Source organism: Sminthopsis crassicaudata, chromosome 2 (assembly GCF_048593235.1).
Source record: "Sminthopsis crassicaudata isolate SCR6 chromosome 2, ASM4859323v1, whole genome shotgun sequence".
In the NCBI taxonomy this organism is placed as follows: Eukaryota; Metazoa; Chordata; class Mammalia; order Dasyuromorphia; family Dasyuridae; genus Sminthopsis; species Sminthopsis crassicaudata.
Window position 1 is genome coordinate 408,871,984 of NC_133618.1, and position 23,966 is coordinate 408,895,949.

Genomic DNA, 23,966 nt, shown 5'->3' on the forward strand with positions numbered 1-23,966 from the left:
CAAGATTACATGATAATCACCTGTGATAGACTTGGCTCTTTTCAACAATGAGATTATTCAAGGCAAATCCAATAGACTTGTGATGGAGAGCCACCCACATCTAGAGAGAGAACTATGCGGATCAAATTATAGCATTTTCACTTTTTTTTTTTGTTTTGGTTTGCTTCTTTTTTTCTTTTTCTCTTTTTTCCCCTTTTGATGTTTTTTTGTAGTACAGCATGATGAATATAGAAATATTTGGAAGAATTGAACATTTTTAACCTATATCAGATTGCTTGCTGTCTAAAGTAAAAGGAAGGGGGGAAGGAAAAGGAAGAAGAAAAATTTGAAACACAAAGTTTTAGAAAGATGAATGTTGGAAATTCTCTTTGCATGTTATTTGGAAAAATAAAAAGCCATAAAAAAGTTTTTGATTGGGGCAGCGAAGTGGTGCAGTAGATAGAGCACCAGCCCTGAAGTAAGGAGGTCCTGAGTTCAAATCTGGTCTCAGACATTTAATACTTCCTAGCTTTGTGACTCTGGGCAAATCACTTAACCCCAATTGCCTCAGGGGGAAAAAAAATTACTAATACTATTTCTAATAGAGAAACAATGGAAATTTTCTCAGTAAAAAGCAGGAATAAAGGAAAACAAAACAAAACAAAATAAAAGTTAATTTCTTCTTTCTGAAAGGAACATATATATAGACAATATTGCATCACCATACACACAAAAATGTTTATTCCATAACCCAAACTCCCCATCCTTTCTTACCACTCAGTAACTTAACAAGCATCCTCTGATGATGCTTCCCTCATCCTCTCCCCATCTTGAAATTAGCAATCTATATTTTTATCTGAAATTTACTGTTCAAGAAGTTGGTTTCAACAGCTGACAATGAAGTACCCTCAACTTTGTATTTAACTCTGACCCTGGATTTTCCATGGAAATAAAAGACACTTAGAAGAGACCAGAAATATCTTGTAGGTGATTCTGTCACTGGAGAGTATGGTCAATACAAAACAAACAGCTAAGAAGCTGAGGAAATTGTTAAAATCCATGTAATCTCATGAAAGTATAGTTATAGTATAGTTGATAGTATAGAATTTTGACTAGCTTTTTCCAGGGTTGCTTTTTACTTATTTGTTTTTAGAGGTGGGGACTGAAATGGGCAGAAAGGGAAAACTTGATTCAGTAGAATAGACTTAGCATCTTTTTCATTTCTTCCATCTTTCCTCACTGAATTCCATCTTTTTAACATGTATCCCTTTATTTATTTTTACCACAACTGGCCATAATTTGGAACCAGGATATATTACTTACCTTTCTTACTTTAAAAAGTTTCTTATTAGTGGTTCTTAGTTTTAGAAATAAAACTTAAATACTAATTTTTCTCTGAAATAAAACTAGCATGTATTATGGCTAAGCATAGTGTTTGTTATATAGCAGATACTTAACAAATTTTTATCGACTGACATAGATAATATAAAAACAATAACATTTTAAAATTAATAACCCCTGAAAGTTAGTTGTAAATTATTTTTATTGTACATAGCTTTGATTGATAGCAAAACCCCCTAAAATATGTTATAAATTATTCTTATTGTACATGGCCTTTAACTGATAGCAAAAACTCCTAAAATTGATTATAAATTACTATCATTGTATATGATCTTTATTTGATAGTTTTTTTTAATATAAATCAGTTTCTTGGAATAAAATTTAAAAATTAAATCTACTCCTGATAAAGACAAAAAGTTAGTACTAATTGCTATTTACATTATTTGAGGAGAAAAGTCACTGACTTTAGATTATTATACAAATTCAGAAGGTGAGAAATCAACTAGGAAAAAAAACAAATGAAAATGCTAATGTATTAATTTAAGCACAGAGTGTACAATCTCCCACAAACAGCAAAATAATTTTATGAAATGAGGTAGTTTTATTTAAGATATGAAGCAACTAAAATTTTCAAAATAAACAATTAACCCTTTCATTAGGATTTAGATAAAGTAATGGTAATCTTCCAGGAATCATAATAAAAACATGATCAAGAAAACAAAATAATAGTGAAAGATCAATATTAACTTTCCAAGGTTTCCTCTTGAAAGACCAAAGTTATAATGTTTACATATACATCACCAAGAACTATATGGTAATTTACTAGTTATTTAGATTTAATATTCTCTCCAAAAAAGATTTCACAATGGTTTAAGAACCAGATTATCTAACTATAATGATAAATTTATCATCAAAAGGTTTACCAGTAAGTAATGAATTCTTTGGTGATGCTTACCCATAAAACTAATTTTTAAAAGTTGCATACAGTCTACTTCAGCATGAGGAGTGACTTTTTTTTGGCTACCTACAAATATTAATTTAACTATTGGAACTCAGTAAGATCTTTATTTAAACTATATTATAGTCTCTTCAATTAGATCCAAGAATCTCAAAAGAGATCAAACTAGCAACTCATACAGGAAAAATGTGGCAAATGAAAAAAACATCTAGGTAATTACAAGTAATCTTATGACCAATCTATAAGTACATCAGTAGCTGTATCTGCAGATATACATCAGCAGCTAGGTGAAGCAGTGGAATGAGCAATGAGCTGAGAGTCAGGAAAACCTGAGTTCAAATGTGAATTTAGACACTGTCTACCTTGCTATTTTAGTTTCCTCAATTGTAAAATGAAAACAGGGTTACTGTGAAGACTGAGATCAAATTTGTAAAGTTCTTGGCAATAGAAGTTAGCATATAATAGGTGCTTAATTAATGCTTAACCCTTTCCTTTCTCATTTTCTCCCATATCCACAACTAGCTGAACTAGAAATGAAAAGTAATTGACTAAGCTTGATCAAATTTGGGAAAACAGCACTTTTAATGATTCTACACTGTTCTCTACCACAAAATTGCTTTTTTTAAGCAGGTTTTTTTTACCCTCTTAGATTCTAACTTAGATCATGATTTATCAAGTATTACTACCATCATTTGTTGCTTTCAGTTACTCAGATGATAGAAAAAGTCAGGAAGTCATTCTGACTGAACAAAAAATTTTAATACGATCTCAACTGAGCCCTCACAATGGCAGGATACTATTCTATTCAGTAGAGCAGATTTTTCAAACCTTTTCTTCCCTTCTCAAATCTCCTATAACTTCTCTCTCTTGCCACCCTTTTAGCTGAGAAATTTGCTCCAATTTATTTATTCATTGAAAAAATTGAAACTATTCACTAAGAACTTCATCTTCTCCCCTTCTTACCTCTCATTGTTCAGATATATAAAAACTATCTCCTCTTTCATCTCATCTCACATGAAAAGGTATCCCTTCTTGCTATAACAAACCCTTCTACACACACAACTAACCTCATTTCAACCTCTCTTTTCCAGAAAACTGTCCCTTTATCATCACCATTTTCTCATTTATCTTCAATCTCTCCCTGTCTACTGGCTGCTTCCCTGCTCTCTACAAATATGTCCAGTTCTCTCTCATCTTCAAGTCTCATTTGATCCATTCATCCCCACCGACAATTGTTCCATCTCTCCTCCCTTTTATGGCTAAACTTCTTGAGAAAGCTGTCTACAATCTGTGAGATGCCACTAAGTCTTTTCTTCTATCTTCTTAACTCTGTAGTTTGAATTCCAACCTCATCATTCTCCAAAACTTGTTGCACAGTGGATGAAGCACCACCCTGGCAGTCAGGAAGACCTGAATTCAAATATGGCCTCAGACACTTACCACTTACTTCTTCTTCTTTTTTTTTTCCCCCCTGAGGATGGGGTTAAGTGACTTGCCCAGGGTCACACAGCTAGGAAGTGTTAAGTGTCTGAGACCAGATTTGAACTCAGGTCTTCCTAGCTGCCCCTACTTACCACTAAGACCCTAGGCAAATAACTTAACCCCAATTAACTTGCAAAAAAACAAAACAAAAATTGTTCTCTCCAAAGTTACCATTTATCTTTTAAATGCTAACTCTAACAGCCTTTTCTGGATCCTCATCTTTTTTGATTCCTGTGTAGCTTTTGACATTGTTGATAATACTCTCCTTGCTCGTCTTTTTCTTGGTAACCAAGATATTAATCTATCCTGGTTCTTCTGCGACCTGTAAGACAGCTCCTTCTCAGTGTCACACTTGCAAACAGTTGGTAATTCCAGGGCTCTATCCTGGATCCTCTTCTCTTCCCTATCTATGCTATTTCATTCTGTGATCACATCATTCCCCATCAATTATTATTTCTAGTTTGATTATTCTCAAATCTACTTATTTAGCCCTAACTTTTCACCTAAGTTCCAATCTCCCATATACAATATTAGAAATATTAAACAAAGTCTCAAAAACTATCTTTCGGGGCAGCTAGGTGGCGCAGTGGATAGAGCACCAGCCTTGAAGTCAGGAGGACCTGAGTTCAAATATGACCTCAGACACTTAAACACTTCCTAGCTGTGTGATCCTGGGCAAGCCACTTAACCCCAATTGCTTCAGCAAAAAAACAAAACAAAACAAAAATTATCTTTTACCCCCCCCAAAAAATTATACATTTTCACAACACCACCATCCCTCCAAGTCACCCAATCTCACAATCAAAATTTTCATCTTTGACACATTCTATCACTTTCAACAGATTGTATGCCAAAGCTTGTCAATTTAACTTTCTTAATCTCTCTCATATTTGCCTCCTTCTCTCTTCTGACATTGCTATCCCCCTGATTCAGCCCCTTATCACCTAACACCTGGATCTGCCTGTTGCAAATCTCTCCCTAATGCAGAGCATTCTCCACTCAGCTATCAAAGTGATCTTCTCAAAGTACAGATGTAACCAGGTCATGTTCCACACTCCTAACACAATCCAGTACCTCTCTATTACCTACTAGATTAGCTTTTCAAGCCCTTTACAACATTATTCCCTGCTACCATTTCAATGTTCTTGTGCCTTACTTTCCACTATGTACTTTGTAATCCATGAGAACTCCAGGCATTTTCATTGGCTTTCCTCCCCATTCCTGTAATTGTGCCCTTTTTCATCAAACCTCCTGGCTTTCTTCAAGTCTTATTAAAACATTACTATCTACCATTCCTAATGCCCCTTGATACTACTGTCTCCCCTCTATAGATTATCTCCAACTAATTTTGTATAAACTTGTTTGTGTATAGTTGTTTACATGTTGTCTTCCTTGTTAGAGTGTGAGCTCTTTTAAGATAGTCCCTGAGTAATATTAAGCAATTTATGTGCCAGGCATTGTATTAAGTGCTAGACTATCTTTTGCTTTTCTTTGGATCTCAACATTTAGCAAAGAACCTGGAAGCTTCTCCCAAAAGCAATGGAAAGATACATGGTTTTAAGGAGACATATTGCTAATCATGACTTGCACCAGAGAAGTGACATAAAAGTCATCATCAAAAATGTATAGATATGGAAAATCTTCTAGACTGCACCAGACTCAGACCAATCCTCTAGTAATTGAGGATTGATACTGAAACATGTGTAGATCTTTCAACAGTCAAAAAAAAAAAAAAATTAGTCATAGCTGGAGAAGGATATTCAACAAAAACAGATAATAGGGATATTTCCCACAGCTAATTCAGCTGAGCAAAACTTACTTGCCTGACCTGCTCATAATGATCCATCAGACAAACATCAAAGAGTCTGTAAAGTAATTCATGACCTTTGTGTACTTTAACAAGCAGTTAGTGATGTCAAGAGCCTGAAACTTTAAGGCCTTGCACCAACCAAGATTTGAAGATGATTTAGATACTTTTTAAAGAAAATGACCTTTACTCACATGGGGGGGAGGGGGGGAAAGTGCAGATATTACACTCTTAACACAATGCAGAAAGCAATATAGGTTGAATATAGCATGAGTGAAGAATAATATCTGAATAGCTCAAGTACTATACAAGTAGGCATGAAATAATAAAAGACCCAGAGGAATACCACCAAAATACTGGTGATAATACATGGAAAATAAATAGGAAGATATGAACAAGAATTGCAAAAGATAATAAAGTTCTATACACATTTCAACCTGAACCACTGGAGGGACTACTAATATTGACCAAATCACCTATGTATTAAAGTGCTTTACAAATTTAAAAGCACTATAATTATCATAATAATATTCTAAGAAACAAATATCTACAGAGTCCTAATATCCAATTCTACAACAAAATGGATTTGAATTATTTTATCAGATGTTCACAGTAGCTTTCTTTGAAAAAGATAATATGCATTCAATATAACAAGTGTCTTTCAATGTAAGGATGACAAGAATATACCACATCACACCAAATACTTTTAACCAAGATTTCTTGGATTTTACAAAATTATTAGTACAGTATCATCAAATTCCAGCTTATAAGAAATCCCACAATCAAATCATTTAGCCATATTGACCAATTATAAACTATGAAATTGCATTCTGAAACACTATTTTGTCTATAATCAACTCTTTTGCAGAACCATTTAATGAAGTTAGTCAGGGCAGATCTAGTGGTACATTTCTAGAAAGTCTAGATGGAAAAATTCTGCATGTCAAATCCCATTTTTCCTCAATTATTTTTTAAATGTATGTTCCTATAAGCACTATAATTCCAGAAAACTGGAATTAGTTTCTACTTTTTCCTTGTTTTTAATACTTTGCTGCAATTCACCTTATCTACTTTGGTCTCCAGATCAGAAGGCTACTACAAGAAGAAATAATAGATGACAAGGTAAGCAATAAACTTCCAGGTAGACTCCAGACTATACTTCTAACACCATAATTTTAAAATCTTGGAATTAGATAAACCTTAATTGTTACTCATTTAAAGTTACCACCCAATGAAGGAATCTTTTCAATTATATCCCTATCAGATCCTTAAAAATTTCCAGTGATCAAAAACTAGTTCCCTTACATAAAAGCAAATTGCATTTTTGGATAATTCTACTTGATAAAAAGTTCTTACTTACATTGATCTTTATTGTGCCTACCTGTAACTTCAATTTGCTGGCCCCATCCTCAACCCTAGAGCTATAAAGGATTGATCAATCTAATCTAAGTCATTAACCAGTTATCTATTAGACCTTCAAATATTAAGATAGCTACCATGTGTCCCCTGAAATATTTTTATCAACAAGCTAACCAACCCCATTTCTCTCACTACGGGTCTTACCAACCCATCAGTGGCATATATATGGCATGATGATATGATAGTATGTGTACCAGGACTACTATCTCACTTGACCTGGACAATATATGTCCATTAATTCAGCCTATTTTGAGTTTGAGATAGATAGTTGAAATGTTGCTTCACATAAAGAATAAGAAATATGTAGTTCTTTTAAAAATGAAATGTTTAATTGTTGGTGGAATTGTGAATATATCCAGCCATTCTGGAGAGCAATTTGGAACTATGCTCAAAAAGTTATCAAACTGTGCATACCCTTTGGATCTAGCAGTGTTACTACTGGGCTTATATCCCAAAGAGATCTTAAAAGAAGGAAAAGTGACCTGTATGTGCCAAAATATTTGTGGCAGCCCTCTTTGTAGTGGCCAGAAACTGGAAACTGAATGGATGCCCCTTAATTGGAGAATGGCTGAATAAATTTTGTATATGAATGTTATAGAATATTATTGTTCTGTATGAAATGACCAGCAGGTTGATTTCAGAAAGTCCTGGAGAGACTTACATGAACTGATGCTGAATGAAATGAGCAGAACCCAGGAGATCATTATACACGGCAATAACAATACTGTATGTTGATCAATTCTGATGGACGTGGCCATCTTCAACAATGAGATGAACCAAATCAGTTCCAATAGAGCAGTAATGAACTGAACCAGGTACACCCAGCAAAAGAACTCTGGGAGATGACTATGAACTACTACATAGAATTCCCAATCCCTCTATTTTTGTCCTCCTGCATTTTTTATTTCTTTCACAGGCCAATTGTACACTATTTCAAAGTCTGAATCTTTTTGTACAGCGAAACAACTGTTTGGACATGTATACATATATTGTATTTAATTTACATTTTAACATATATAAAATGTATTGGTCAATCTGGTGGGTGGGGAAGGGGAAAAATTGGAACAAAGACTTGGCAATTGTCAATGCTGTAAAATTCCCCTTGCATATATCTTGTAAATAAAAAGCTGTAATTTTAAAAGAATGAAATATTTAGTCTGATCTCCTTATCTTGCAAATGATTATATAAGACCCTAATATAATTACTATTTATTGATATTTTTAAAGCATTTGATTCATTCAGTAAAGCACATAAAGCCTTAGAGAAGTTCTTGCCCAAAGAGGTACTTGCCATGAATTTCTTAACATCACAAGAAGTTCCTTAATAGAGGTAAAAACAGAGAATTTTTTTTTCAATGATTCAATGATTCTTTCAATAATTCAATGATTCTCTAAGGCAGAAAACAGAGCCAAGATCACTAAGATTATATGCCAATGTAAAGGATTCCATATAAATACTGATGTCCTAGAGATACTCCTATTTGTTAATAATCACATCTGAGAAGTATGCAGAGCTTTCCTAAATGACATTCATAAACATTCAAAAGAATTCAACCTATCTACAAAGAGAAAAAAAAATATCTGAAGAATGTGTACTGTCTAAATTGTCAAGTGTTTAAGTTCAGACTCTGATATTTATTCCTAATAAATATTTTTTCTCAGTCTCTTTTCTCCCTTTATTCTCTTACCTTCTCGCTTTTTAAGAGGGTTAAAAAAACTACTCTCTTCTTCCTAGCTATAAGTTTACTGTCCTTCTGGAAACCTGAATTCTTACCAACCCAAAAGACAACAGCGAAAAACAAAAATGCAAAATAAAATTTATGATACAGAACTACGGAACTGAGGTAGCATCAAAAACTCAAAGGCAAATACAAAATATCTCATTCCTCATATGAAATTATTTAGCTGTGAAATTCCATATGTTATTCAGTTGTGTCTGACTCTTGACCTCGTGAATCATAGTATGCCACCACTGTCCATGGGGTTTTCTTGGCAAAGAAATTGGAGTGGTTTGCCATTTCTTTCTCCTGTGGATTAAGGCAAACAGAATTTAAGTAACTTTCCCAGAGTTACATAATTAGTAAGTGTCTGAGGCTGAATTTGAACTCAGGTCTTCCTGACTTCAGGTCCAGCACTCTATTCACTTAACCTATTTAGTTGCCCTGAAATTCCATAATACTAAATCACTACAACTAAAAAGAAAAAAAAAAACAAAAAACCTATATAGTATTTAGATATGGTGATTAAAAAAAAAAAAAAAAAAAGAAAAACACCTGCTGAAGCTGAAAGTATCTATTTTGTGCAATTACTAAAGAAGAATACACAGCAATAGAACTGATTGTACTAAAGAAGCCTTGGTTCAGTTCCCAGTACTAACAAACCAGAGTGTGAATTTCTGCTGTACTACAAACCATAAATTTCTAAAATTAATTAACAGTTCTGCATGAAAATCAACAAACAGCATGTATCAATTATTAACTGATGTACTAAAACCTAGTAAACCCAGCTGAAAGATTATAATGCAAAGTGAAAACAAGCCTAAATCTGAAGTATACAATAACTACTCATCCACAATGGGCTAAAGTTTTTTGTTTTTGGTTTTTTTATCATAAAGCTTGCCATAAAATAGGTTAGAATTAGAAGCTTAGAGCACAGGACATTAAAAGTCACCTGGCCCAATCCCCTCATTTTATGAATGAGGAAAGAGATTAAGGGAAGTAAAATGATTCTGTCTGAAGTCACCTAGATCACACTAGAACTGGAATAAAAACCACATTTTCCCATTAAAAATCGACTAACTTTTCTACTATGCCATAATATCTGCCATTAGTGACTTAAGTGAAACATACTCACTACAGTACCAGCTATGGTTAACCAGAAATGTTTAACTCAAAGTTCAAGAACTATGGGAACTCCAATTTTAGTTGAAGATAATACTCTGAAGGAATAATTCTACCCATCCTCCTCTTTACTATTTTGTTCATTTTCAAGACATTTTTAAAGTTCCATTACATAGTTCTAAAATATTACATAATAAATGTAAATTGGTTATAAGTATAGCATTTTAAAAATGGAATCGGTTATAAAGGGTTAAAAAAAAAAAAGGTCCTTGTAAACACAAATTTCCTACTTTTTATGGCTAATTATTTTGTTTGTTCTCTAAAGATTTCTGTTAATGTCGGTATCTTCTTGGTGTGGCTTTGTATCTGCCCTCATGGAACTTATAATCTAAGGAAAAATTCCAAGTGTAAGCTTAATCAATTATTGACAAATTCAAAGATAATGCAATAAAATCCTTGCCATAATAATGAAAAAATAATTTCTTAGTGACAGTGGGCCAGTAATATCACATTATTACATAAAAGTCTATATATCATCCCTGACATAAGAATAAAGGCCTGGCAGGCTCAGGCAAATGAAAGGAAATATGAAATAGTTTAATGAACAAGATATTGCTCATCAGAGACAATTAGTACATTTCTGTTTTCTATACTTAGGAAATACATCCTAAATCACAGAATTCCAGATTATATAGTTCAAGCTATAAAATTTACCTCCACCTTTAAAAAGTATGACATTGTTAAGAAATGGGATCAGATGTTCTATGCCAAATATCAAACTTGAAGTTGTGCCTCAAAACTCCAGAGTAAGAAATAGAAGAGCCAAATTAAAATGTAATTGGAAAACGCTTTTCAAAAATGAATAAAAATACAATACAGCATAGGTAATGTTAGCATGTGGTTTTCTAAGTCAATATGCTGCTTATTGTGATCCACGTCTATTTGTTTGACACACCTATTCTACAGAAACTCATTACTAATGTTAAAAAACAACTCAAAGTCATGTTTCACTGAAGGTAGATATGAATCACCATCTTTCTATATAAAGGATACTGCATTTTTACTACCATTACTTATGAGCTATGTATAAGTTAGAAGATTACTCACTGTCCCAAGTTGTTATTTGATGCCAATTCTAACATTGTATGAGTCTATAAAGTACAATACTATTTCTCATCTTAGATTTTTTTAACCACTTCTAATCATTTTTACTATCATTATCACTTCACAACAATTATAGTTCAGAACTATGTTGTTGGAGGGTTTTTTTCCCCTTTACAAATGGAAGTTTTGGAGGCAGCTAGGTGGCACAGTAGAGAGAGCACCTGCCTTGAATTCAGGAGGACCCCAAGTTCAAATCTGGTTTCAGACACAACACTTCCTAAGCTGTGTAACCCTGGGCAAGTCACTTAACTCCAGCCTCAGGGGGGAAAAAAAAAAAAACAACACAAATGGAAGTTTTTATTATGATGCTATTTCATATAACACCACCATCACCTGTATTTGAAGGGAATGTTTTCTTCTGAATTGATGTGGGTGTTTTTGTTCTGTATCTTAAGAGGACTTTGAAGTATACAAACAAATAGGAAAATATATTTTAGGCAAAAAAAGAAAATCCATTCTTCATTTTTAGTGACAATCAGATCAACTTCCAAGAGGAAATAAGGCATATTAATGGAAGATGTTGACTTCAATTTACCTTTACCTTGCTAAAAATTGTCTAGTTTTACCCCCCCATCCAAATAATACATAACTCATCTTTAATAAACAAAATAGCTAGAATACATTATTAAAAGCATTCTTCTCTACGTCAGCAATATCAATGTGACCAAATCATGGCAATATTTTATCCATGTTCAAAAAGATTCCATTTTAAGAGTAAAAAGTAATGAAGCAACACTTACCTACATAATGCATATTAAGAGCCAAATACTTATACTGGAAGAGAGGGTTGTTATTGAGGCTACTTCTTTGGATCTGCTGGAAAAAAGAGCTGACATCCCATCTGTACAAGACATCCAACAGCATGATGCTTGGGACCCTCAGGGCCACATTTAACACTGCCTCCAATTTCTCTCTTGCAGCCATATTTTTTCTTTTTTCAGTGAAATCAGGATAAACCTAAAATTCACAAGATATGCATTAAAAAAAATTAGCCAATACAGCTTCAAGATGTGAATTTGCATGCATAGTTCTTTAATGAATATTAAGTTTGTGTAAAAAAAAAAAAAAAAAACATACACACACATAACTATTTTATATTATCCCTTTTTTCAACATTTTCTATTCTGATTAAATTTTTATTCAAAACTCTATGTAAAGGTCCAATATTTATAAATCTAAGTAGCAATAAGAATTGGAATAACTGGAATCTCTTAAATTTAATCTGACATATTCAACAATGAGAGGATCCAAATCAGTTCCAACTGATCAGTAATGAACAGAACCAGCTACACTCAACGAAAGACTACTGGGAAATGAGTGTGGACCACAACATTGCATTTCTGTTGTTATTTGCTTGCATTTTTTGTTTTTCTTCCCAGGTTATTTTTACCTTCTTTCCAAATTTGATTTTTCTTGTGAAACAAAACTATATAAATATGTGTACATATATTGTATTTAACTTATACTTTAACATATTTAACATGTATGGGACTACCTGCCATCTAGGGGAGGGATGGAGGGAAGGAAGGGAAAAGTTGAAACAGAAGTTTTTGCAAGGGTCAATGTTGAAGAATTATCCATGCATATGTTTTGCAAATAAAAAGCTACAATAAAAAAAAAAAAAAAACTGACATAAAAATGCATTCTCACATAATCATTTCATATTTATTTGGACACGGAAAAAAAATTTCCAATTCAAAAGTTATGTTAATCTACAAAAATTAAGCTGCTCAATAAAATCATAACAGTATTTTTTGTTTGCCTCTTCTAACAGCTACTTCTACATCTAATTTTCAAGGTCTAACCTATGGCTATAAATGTCAACACAAAAGTAATAAATTCTTTACAAAGTTATTTCCCCGAACTATTAACAATTTTTAAAGTTTTATATTTACTAAAATCTTTGAACCATCTGCAAACAAATAGAAAAATAACATTCCTATCAAATAATTAGATGCATGTCTGCAAGCTCTCATGACATATGATCCTATTCTAATTGCTTCCTTTGTATAGGTGGGAAAGTAGGGGGGAGGTTAAAAAAGGCATGAAGAGCTGTAAAAAAAAAAAAATGTATATTGTAGAGAGGAAATAATGAAAATAACCAAATACAAGCAAAAAAGAAGTTATTCAATGAAATATGCAGCTTTAAGTAGCAGAAATATTTCAAATATTCCAACTACTGAAATTTCACTAAAGGAATTTTTGAGAGGGAAAGGAAGGTGAAGAAAGAAAGAACTAACTAAAACTAATATAAACAAATAAGTAATTTTTAAAATGAAGATGTCTGGGACCTCTGAATTCTAGTAGAATCCCTTTGATAGTTTTACTGAAATGTTGAACGTATTTGTAACTTTGGATAATAACTAAAGTTTACAGAACAAATGGAAACATGTCTAAGGAAAATTATAAAGCCACAATGCTACTGTAAATATATGATCAGTAATTTCAATATATGCCCTAATTTTCGAAGTTTATTCAAATTAAATAAAGTTAATATACAAATGATGAAACTTTTTTGGTTGTTATTTTACACTGTGCCTGCACAAAGTGCAGAACCAGAGATACAGAACCAGAAATTACCATATATTCATATTACCAATAATGCAATGCTGAATATTGCTGTCCTAATTATTTTAAATGTACAGGAAGATCTCTTAATGAATTACTAGCCCTTCTTCCCCATGCCCCAATAAAGTGAAAATAATATTAGCAAAGTTAAATAGTTGTGATCCAAATTAAAAACTGCAAAGAAATAAAAACTAAAACAGGCCCTAAACACTGTTTACTCACTTTTCTTGCAGCTATAAGGAGCTCAATTGGGTTTCTCAAAACTACTAGTGGTAGATTTTACCTGCTATACAATATTTATATATATATGCAGATATCAAAAGCTATCTAGGATACTTAAAAACAGATGAAGAAAAAACTCTTTACTCTAGTGGCAAACCAAAATGATAACTGAATAGCATGCGACATGAGATTTAATTTCAGAGTGCAGTAAATTTTCTTATTAACATGAAGTCAGAATGAAAATCAGTATATATTGAAACACAAAACAAATGAATGCAATTAAAATTGAAAATTGAAAGTTCTTTCTATATTCTAAAATATTTTATAATTCAAAAAAAAGAAGAAAAAGGATGAGAAATAAGTGAAATTAGTACTGCTTGAAGGTTATCAATGGCCTGCCTATGTTTATTTCAGTGTCATCTCCAATAAACTAAGGGAATCATAGAATCATGTATCTAGAGCTAGAAGTCACTTTAAACTCCATCTAATCCAACTCCTTAATTGAACAGAAGAGAAATCTGAGGCTTAAGGAAATTATGTAATTTAGCTAAAATCACTTGGGGAGTTAAGGATCAGAGGTAGGATTTAAACTCAGATTGCTCTGACTTCAAAGTCAGTACTCTTACTATAGAAACAAGCTATTTTCAGTGTTTTACTATATCACTTACTCATTTTTGGTTAAATCACTTTGGAAACACTTCAATCATATCAGGTAATGTTATTAGTTAACATTATAGCATAATTGTTTTTTGTTTCACTGCAATTGCTATCTATTGAGGAAAAAAATCAGAAATTAAATAATTTAAAAATTTTTAAAAATAATGAAGTCTTCTATCTCCCAAGCATACAGAAGATCACTCTTACTATATAGAAAGTCAATTATTAATATTACTATTGCTATTAGCACTACCTATAGTAAATAGAAGAAAGGAAAAAGAAAAGGGAAAAAAAAAAAAAGAAGGAAAGTCTTCAAAGTTATGTCAAAATTATGTCAATTTATATCAAAATTACTGACAAAATAGGAAAATAGCGTCCAAGAGAGAAAGTAAGTGTAATATTATACACTGATGATATGAACTTCATAAATAAATGTTATATGTATCTATATTTTGGATGGAGCACAACATGCCCATTCTATATAATACATCTACCACATAGTAAATGTTTCCTGGCATTTGAAAGGGCTGACTCAAAGTCTCATGAACAAGAGTATGGAAAAATGCAAACTTTATCCACACAAAAGCAAGTAAAAAATTACCCACAACATACTATAAAAAGAGAAAGAAAAATTAATTTATTCAGATCCCTACCAAATATAAGTCCCTAATTTCTTTTCCCACCTACATGACAAATGCTTACTGATTCTATCATGATCCCAAGCCATACTGACTCCAAATTCTGTTCAACTTTGGTTTGTTGGTTGAAGCCCGTACAATTATAAATTACAACATTTACTCTTTGAGGGAAGACATCTCTCAAAAGCAGTGTGTTTTTAAGTACTTCACCTAAAATTTGAAGATGCTGCCACACGATTATACTTTAATAATCTAAAAGTCCTTATTTTTCATGTGTCATAGAATCACAGAATGAAGATCTAAAGTTGAAAAGAACCTCAAAGGCCATTTATTCCAATCTCATCATCATAAAAATGAGGAAACTAAGGTCCAGGGTGGTTAAGCAACTAGTCCAAATTATGCTTAGTCAAAAGGACAATTACCATTTCCTTTCTGATTTTCCAGACTTTGATCTATGCCAAAGCTATAGTCACACTGGAGCATTCCTAAATTTTTAGAGCTTGCTTACCCTGAATCCATGCACTTCCATCCTGGCACATCCCTTAGCCATAGCAGTCCATTCTTCCTTCTCCCATAGGTGAGTTCCAACAGGGACCTCCATTTTGAGAAAAGACCTAGACATTCATTCCATAGGATTGTGCTTTTTACTCTTTCCTCTCCCCACTCCATACTTTCACTTTCCCTTACTTTTAGATTCCCCCTCTAAATGTAAACTCCTTGAAGGCTCCCTTTGCTTGTACTTCAATTTGTTAGCACAATACTTGGCACATAAATGCTTAAGAAATGCTAGATACCTGTTTTTCTGCCAACATAGTATACTTTAAAACATTTTTTTTTACAAATACTTTTCATTCAAATAGCTAAGCATAAATACTAAATTAAGAATAAATTATAAAGAATATTATGAAATTAAAAAAAAAAAAAAAAACTAGGGTTCTTTCTCCACTAACTCTTATAAATAACTGCTTACTCTCTTTACTTTTTCATTTAAAGTCTTCTAAAATCTGGATGCCTATATATACTTATTTCATATCATTCTCCACTCACTCAATGTTCCAACCAAACTTATCTGCTTACTGTTCCCTGAATTTAGCAGTCCATTTCCAGCTTTCTTGCTTTTCCCAGAATTCACCCACTCCTCAGACATCATCCCTCACGGAGCCTCACCCTTCCCGTAGACCTCTCAAAATCTTAAACTTTCTTGAAGGGCTCAGCTTAGGTACCACCTCAGAAGTAAATCTGTTACAGATCCCCCAGATCATCAGTGGTTTCTTCTAAAATCATCTTGTAATTTCTTATCAATTTATGTGTTGCTACCTCCAATAGAATAAGAATTTCTCTTTAGTTTTTGTTCTTGTATCCCTAGGTTCTACACAAAAATTTGAGCATAACAGGCACTAAATAAATCATTTGCTGAACTGTACTAAATATATCTGGATGTTTGTTGCTGATAAACTATCCTAATTCAATATTGCAAAGCATATTTATATCTAAGCTTACAGCTAAAAACAAGTTTTAAGTGATTCTAGTACAAACCAGACTAAGTAAAATCAACTTTATATTTAAGTAATCACTAAAGTTAGAAAATCTAATCTTTCATCAAAATCTCCCAGATTAAATCTAAGTAATTTTTCTATAGGATAGTGCTAATAATGAGTATAATTTAACTTACTGAGAAGTATCTTTAAACATTCTAAAAACAAAACATTAAAATACTTCAGAAATGAACAAGTGAACTACAGACTGAAGCAAACAAAAAAAAGAAAACAGGGACCAATAAAACAAAAGAAAATGTACAGATTCCTTTTGAATCAAACTGAGGTAAACTCTCACATGATTTCTTGAAATTTCCTCTTTAAAATTAAAAACAAAAACCTGTGAGTATAGTCTTCTAACATATGTATCTTCTGTAAGCAACATTAAACAATTTTGTGATCCAACTGTAGATATTTTACATCATAAAACACCCAAAGAATCAAGATTTTTTTTAAATCCCCAAATATACAATAGAAACCAAGAATAAAATTCATAAACTATATTAAATGTGTTTCATATAATTCTAGTCATCATTGCTTAATATTATGATTATTTTCATAAAAATACAAATAATTTGGCACAACCTAACAATACCTACCATTTCTCAAGTACAAATCATTTCAGATGGTTCCAGAGGGGAAATAAGCATTTATATTAGCACCTATTATGTGTCAAGTCCTATGCAAAGCACTTTATAAATATTATTTTATTACATTTGAAAAATGATGAGAATATTACAGATACTTGACTAGATATTTTGAAATGTCAAATCATTTAGTTCAAAAAAAATTTAGACTTATCAAATCATTAACCTAATTAAAAAGTTTATGTTTAATACTCTTGCTTGCTCTTTTTTAAAAATTGCAAGGAGAAAACAAAAAAGATACTGGTTTAAAGTAATAAAGAACTTATGTCTTTCAAACTCTATACATCTCTGTAGTAACAGTAACTGAACTTTTGTTACAAAGTCAATTTTTTTCATCTATTATCTCCTCTAGAAGTCTTTTCCCCATCCAATTATACCCACCTACCCACAAACTAAGTCCCTAACAAGCAGTTTTTATAGCTATTCATCTGTCAAAACATTTTACACTATAAAAATTCCAAGGATTCAATGAGGAATTTTTTTTCTTTTTTTTCCCTCTTCTTTTTTTTTCCCCCCTTTCTCTTTCTTTTAAAACAAAGGCTGTAAGTCAACCTGGCGGCAAATCCAAAGAAGCTAAACAGGCTCATATCTTGCATAAACTTCAGCACAAGCACAATAGCTGGTGTGTCACTCCTAGCTTGTTAACTTGGGAAGTACCTGAACACATCAACTGCTAGCAACTCTCGATTTTCACACAAAATGATTTTTAAAAATTATTCTATTTCTTTAAGAGCCTTGGGGTTATTAAAACAAAACAAAACAAAAACTGAAGACTCAGGAAATAGAAATAATTATTATCTTTGCCATAGAGCCTGATCCTGGGTCATGATCGCAACGCCAAGAGCTCATCTTTTGGGTTTGAGTCAAGATTCACTTCTGGCACGAAACTCGGTACAGTATTAAAAAGGGAAAGAAGCATATGCAATCCCCTTCTTCCCTTTCAAACCAGTTTTCTGTTTACAACCGGGTTGCAAAAATCAACCAACCATTTATCTTTGATTCCACAACACTGCAAAGCCCCCTTCCTCTTCCCACCCCTCCCTCTAGGCTCGCAGATCTCAGTGAAGCGTTTGAACTCCAGTAACCTCTAGCAAAGCTAGAGCTGCAAAGGAGGCGGCGCAGCCGCCTCGGGGATGGGGGATTACGCACGGTAAACCTGGGCCAGCAGAGGAGGCACTGGAAACCACCCCCCACCCCAAGGCAGCTGTAAAACCTATACTATCACACACAGCCCAAACTCTCCTTTCTCCAGTGATAGTAGAAGGTTTTAGTGGAGAGCTCTGACTCAAAAAAACTGAACTCTCTCCTCCCCACCTCCATCAGCTGCTTTGCCTCTCTGGAGAAGGGTATCTGTCCTGATGAGAAGGCGAGAGGCCCTCGGTGGGAAAGACATAGAGTTGGAGGGGAATAAAGATTGCTTTGAGTAGGTTTAAAAAGGGAAGCGGGGCTGTAAAGAGTGTTTTTTTTTTTTTTAAGGACTGGAAAAAAAAGATACCCCCTACGCCAGAAGAAAGGACCCCGCAGGAGGGAAATGAGCGCGAAGAAGGCTGCGAAGGTGGAAAATCCCTATTAGAAAGATCCCCCTCTCCAGATCCTCTGTCCACCCCTTCCCCAAATCCTGAGCCTCTGAGGGAGATGGGAGAGGGAGGCGCGGGGGTCAGGATGGAGGCCGGAGGCGGTTCCGAAAAGATGCGGGATGGAGGGAGCTGGACCCTGGAGCTGGGCCGGGGACGTGGGGGCAGGAAGGAGACAGAGACTGGGGAGGGGACAGAGGAGAGACTGGGGGCGGCTCGAGGACGCGGGGGGAGGGGAGAGGATGCTAAAGAAAGTGATGAGGAGGGAGAGTGACGAAGGAGGGGCCCCCGGCTGAAGGCGAAGGAGAGGCGGCGGGGATTTCCGAGGGGGAAGGAGAGGAAGAGGAGGGGCGGGAAGGGGGGCGGCGGGGCTTCAGTCACCTCAGGGCCGCAGGCTTGGGGGGGAGGGGGCGGCAGCGGCAACGCCGCCCGACTGGCTCTCGGGCTCCCTCCCCGAGTCTCGGTCGGTCAGCGTCTAAGGAGGAGGCGACGGAGGCGACAGTGGCAGGTCCGGGCTCGGGTCACAGAGGCGGCTCCTCGCCCGGCCTCGGCTGTTCCCCCTTGGGCCGCGGCATGAGCCCGGTGGTCACCATCCTCCGCAGCCGCGGCTGCCTCTGACCCCGCACTCCCAGGCCGGGCCCATCAGCAGGCAGCAGCGGCCATAGCCGGTGCCTCCCGGCGCGTCGGCTCCTCAGCTCACTCGCTCCCTCCCGTTTCCCCCCTCCCCCGCCCCCTCCGGGCTCTGCGGCGGCAGCGGCGGCGGCGGCTCCCGCCTCCTTCCCCTCCCTCCAACCTCCGACTGCGCCTGCGCGCCGGAAAGCCAGGCCCCCGACGAGCCCCTCCCCCATTCCCCTCTCCTCCTCGGAGTCCTCACCCCTCCCTAACCCCTCCCCGGTCCTTTTTTCCTCCCCCCCTTTTGTCCCCCACTCCTCAAGTGTGCGCAGGAAACTGATTTGCTCCCACCCACAGTGTTGCTTCAGGTAGAAAGAAGAACGACCCCCTGATTCACAAGCCAGAATAGGTAGCGCATTTATGGAGTGGTGAAGCACACAACAATGACACGTGGACACAATTCCCCACTCCTCCTCCCTCCCTCTCTCCTCTCTTTCCTCCTCCTCCTTCCCCCCTCCCCCCATACTAGGACAGGCGCACACCTACATGAGTTCGCCTACGTTCTGGACCCGATGAACAACTCGTACTCGGTCATGTAAAAATTAGCAGCGGCTTGAGTGAGCTACATGAAACGTCTATTAGGAGAATGTTTTGATTTTCTGCCATTCTTGCGGATCATTAATTTCTGGTGGAAACAGTATGACGGGATTCTTTGAGGAAACAAACAAAAATCTCCCAACAACTTGTATATGGTTGCAGCTCTGAGGGGCTGTCAAGGAGTGCTGTTCTTTCTTAGGATGTTTATTTGTTGCAAGTCTGCCACATATAAATGCCCTCAGCGATCATTCATCTTTGCCATGAACTCACCTCTTATTCCCAGGAGAATCCTGCTTTAGATCAAAGGAATGGTAACACCTGGATGTTGTCTTTAGATTCTTCTTCAAGTTAGCCTGAAACAAATTGTGGGTCGGGTATTAATTGATAATGACTGAGGGTGATGATGATAATGCTAGTGCTAAAGGTTTTTCACCACCGAATTTTTCTGCCACCCAAAAAAAAAAAAAAAAAAAAAAAAAAAAAAAAAGTTTCAGTGTTGTGCATAGAACTCCAGAGTTGGAAAGTATTTGTTTAATTATTTTTCCGGTTTGGTTTATCCTTAGAGAGCAGAATCTGTCCTGACTGTAAAAAAAGACGAAAGACAAAAACAGTAACAAACTTTTCTCTGTCTTGGACATAAACTGGCCCTATCTCCACCGGCATACTCTGCTTTATTTAGTCTAACCCATAGTTTTACATCTAATGAAATGGAACCAGAAAAATTAAATTACTCCTATGAACACATAGATCACAGTCAAGATTCAAACTCAAGGTCTGTGACTCCAATGTCTATGAAAAAAAATTTAATTTTCCCTTGTTATTGATTCTCCTGTGTATATGATTTAAATTTCCAGGAACTTCTGTAATTATAAGTGAAGCATAGTATATGTGGATTGATTTGTTTTGAATTTTTGGAGCTATTTTGTTAAAATTTCAGATCTTTAAATTCTCTTTTTTAAAATAGTTGTCCTATAGTCTCCAATATTCCATTATTCCAATGTAGAGAGAACCATGTTCACCTAGTATAGCTAAAATTATAAAGATTTGTTTGAAATTTTCCACTAAAGTTCTTTTCCAATGCCTCACTCATCTTAACATCAGAACAACTGAGGAAGACTGCATGCTACCATTAAAAAATGATTTTCTGGTAGTATCAACTCTGATGAAACCAAGGATCTTTTGAAACAGTGAAGTTAGTTTGAATTTGCTCCATGATAGCCTCCTGTTATAGGATAAATTCTTTTCTTCCACCAGTAAAGTGGAGAGCCTTGTGGAAAGTAAGTTTTGAATAATTACCTATAGAATCAGAAAATGCTGGGTTCAAATTCTGACTTTGCTGTTTTGATAGTAATATGAACTTGGGCAATTCGCTTATAGAGCTAGATGATGCAGTAGAGAGAGTATTGTATCTAAAGTTAGAAAGATTTAATTTCAAATGCTGTCTCAGACACTTACTAGTTGTATTACCTTAATAAGCTGCTTAACCTCTCTCTGCCTCAGTTTCTTCATCTGTGTCACCTCCCATATCCAATCTATTGACAAGTACTGTTCTTTCTGATGACAGTCACCTCTCTGATGTAAGTCTTGATCACTTCACACTATGGTCATTGCAATAACCTGCTAATTGATCTCTCTACACTAGTTTCCCTTCACTCTTGTTTAAAACTGATCTTCCTAAAGGACAAATCTGACTGTGCCATTCCCCTTCAAATAATTCCAGTTAGCTCCCTGCCAGCATCAAATGCAAAATCTTCAATTTGACATTCAAAATCCTTCATAACACAAACATGTACATAAGTGCAGGTATACACCTTCTCTTCTAGTCATCTACACTTACATTTCTGTGGTCCAGTAACATTGGCCTCCTAGCTGTTCCTCAAACAAGACACTTCATTTCTGAATTTCTGGCATTTTCTATTGCTGTCCTTTCTCCTTATCTCCACTTCTTCACTTCCTTGGCTTCTTCCATGTCTTAATTATAATCACACTTTTCACAAGAAGTCTTTTCAACTTCCCTCTGGTTTGTCCCCTCTGTTGATTACCTCCAATTTATCTTATATGTTTCTTCTTTGGATGTTGTCTCCCCCATTAGATAGTTAGAAACCAGGAATTGTCTTTTTGCCTTTCTTTGTATTCCTAGGGCTTAGCACAGTGTCTGTCACTAGATGATTAATAAAGGTTTATTGACAAGACTAAAATGGGAGTAACAATAGCATCTATCTACAAAATTGTAAGGATCGAGTGATGTAGTGTACTACCAAAACGTAGTGTGCTATCCAAAGTCCCCAAATTGGGGTGCCAAAGTATACTATGCTTTCTAGAACTCCCACATTGGGGTGCCAAAATATACCATCTGGACTAGCCCTCTGGAGGATCTCAGGATCAGTCTTGGTCTTAGTGGAGGAGTGAGTGAAGGAGGCAGGAGACCCATGAGGATGGTCTTTATTTCCAGTCCTCTCATCCCTTAAATAACTCAGTATGATTACATCATTACAGCACACTAAGCATGTGCCAACTAGAGAACCATTTTATCATCACATCACACTGAGCAAGTGCTAACTATAAGCACCCTGCTATATATATAGGTAAATGCCTCTTACTGTAAGTATCCCTTGCTTCAAATAGAACACAGGTGGTCATGCCCTCCTTGACTTCTCAGGAAGGGTAAGAACACCAAAGGGAAGTGGGGAGCCAAACCAGACATTGTCAGCAGGTTCTTTCTGGGCTGAAGGGTCTCATAACTTACCCAGAGTTCCCCTGCTATCTGCAGCCCTCTACAAAGTGAAATGATACTGTAAAGCACTTTGCAAATGTTGGGGTACCACATAAATGCTAACTACAATGATTATGATGATGACAATGTCCATTTTTGGATCTCAGGTTGCTAATCTGTAAAATGGGAGGAAGAGGGAGAGGTTGGACTAGAAGAATTCTAAGATTTTTCACAATTATAAATCTTATGACCAGAATATCCCAGTCAGGTAGGTTTTCTATCATACCACATGTTCAACTAAGTAGAAATGTGGCAGATAAGCTCCGCCAGAAAAAAATTATCAAGATAAAAAGTATGATCTTTTTTACTATACTTTTTATGACAATTTTAGTGCTTACTCTGCCAAGAAAATAAAATGACACAAAAGATGACTATAAAACATATACAATGCACATTACTCTATATTTCAATTGGATTTACTCTTCCCCTAAACTGGAATGGCAATTTTATAAAATATTGCTGAAATGCTATTGTTGAACATATTTCTTTCTTTTTTTTTTATTTAGAATTTTTTTTCACAGTATATATGCATGAGTAATTTTTTTTATAATATTATCCCTTGTATTCATTTTTCCAAATTATCCCCCCCTCCCTCCATTCCCTCCCCCCGATGACAGGCAATCCCATACATTTTACATGTGTTACAATAAAACCTAGATACAATATATGTGTGTAAATACCATTTTCTTGTTGCACGTTAAGTATTAGATTCCGAAGGTATAAGTAACCTGGGTAGACAGTAGTGCTAACAATTTACATTCACTTCCCAGTGTTCCTTCTCTGGGTGTAGTTATTTCTGTCCATCATTGATCAACTGGAAGTGAGTTGGATCTTCTTTATGTTGAAGATATCCACTTCCATCAGAATATATCTTCATACAGCTTGAAGTGTACAGCGATCTTCTGGTTCTATTCATTGTTGAACATATTTCTAAATGTGTAGGGGGTTAACTCCTACCTCACTGAAAGTACTTCATAAACTATAACCTTTTTTTCAGGGGAAAAAAAAAGCAAAATCCTGTAACTCCTGCCATTATAAAACTGCACTTGTAGAACATGATAAGGTCATGTCTCTTTCACCTTTTATTTTCATAGCTGATACCCATAAATATGAGATGCTGAAGTTGAAAACAAGAAACAAGGAAAATTCCCCT

The 23,966-nt window shown here is 35.3% G+C and overlaps 1 protein-coding gene across 2 annotated transcripts in view; it reads right to left on the reverse strand.

The window, feature by feature from the left end:
- RNF145 (ring finger protein 145) overlaps positions 1-19,583 on the reverse strand; it is a 94,025-nt gene extending 74,442 nt beyond the window's left edge. The window contains exons 1-2 of one of the 2 annotated variants that reach the window (XM_074291948.1): positions 19,213-19,583; positions 11,731-11,947 (exon numbers count right to left, since the gene is read on the reverse strand). In XM_074291948.1, coding sequence (XP_074148049.1) covers positions 11,731-11,914 — 184 coding nt within the window. In that variant the 5' untranslated portion in view covers positions 11,915-11,947; positions 19,213-19,583. Of the gene's footprint in view, positions 1-11,730; positions 11,948-15,583; positions 15,667-19,212 lie in introns of those variants that run through there. The other variant, XM_074291947.1, reaches the window with a different exon arrangement.
- Between the last annotated feature and the right edge of the window lie 4,383 nt (positions 19,584-23,966).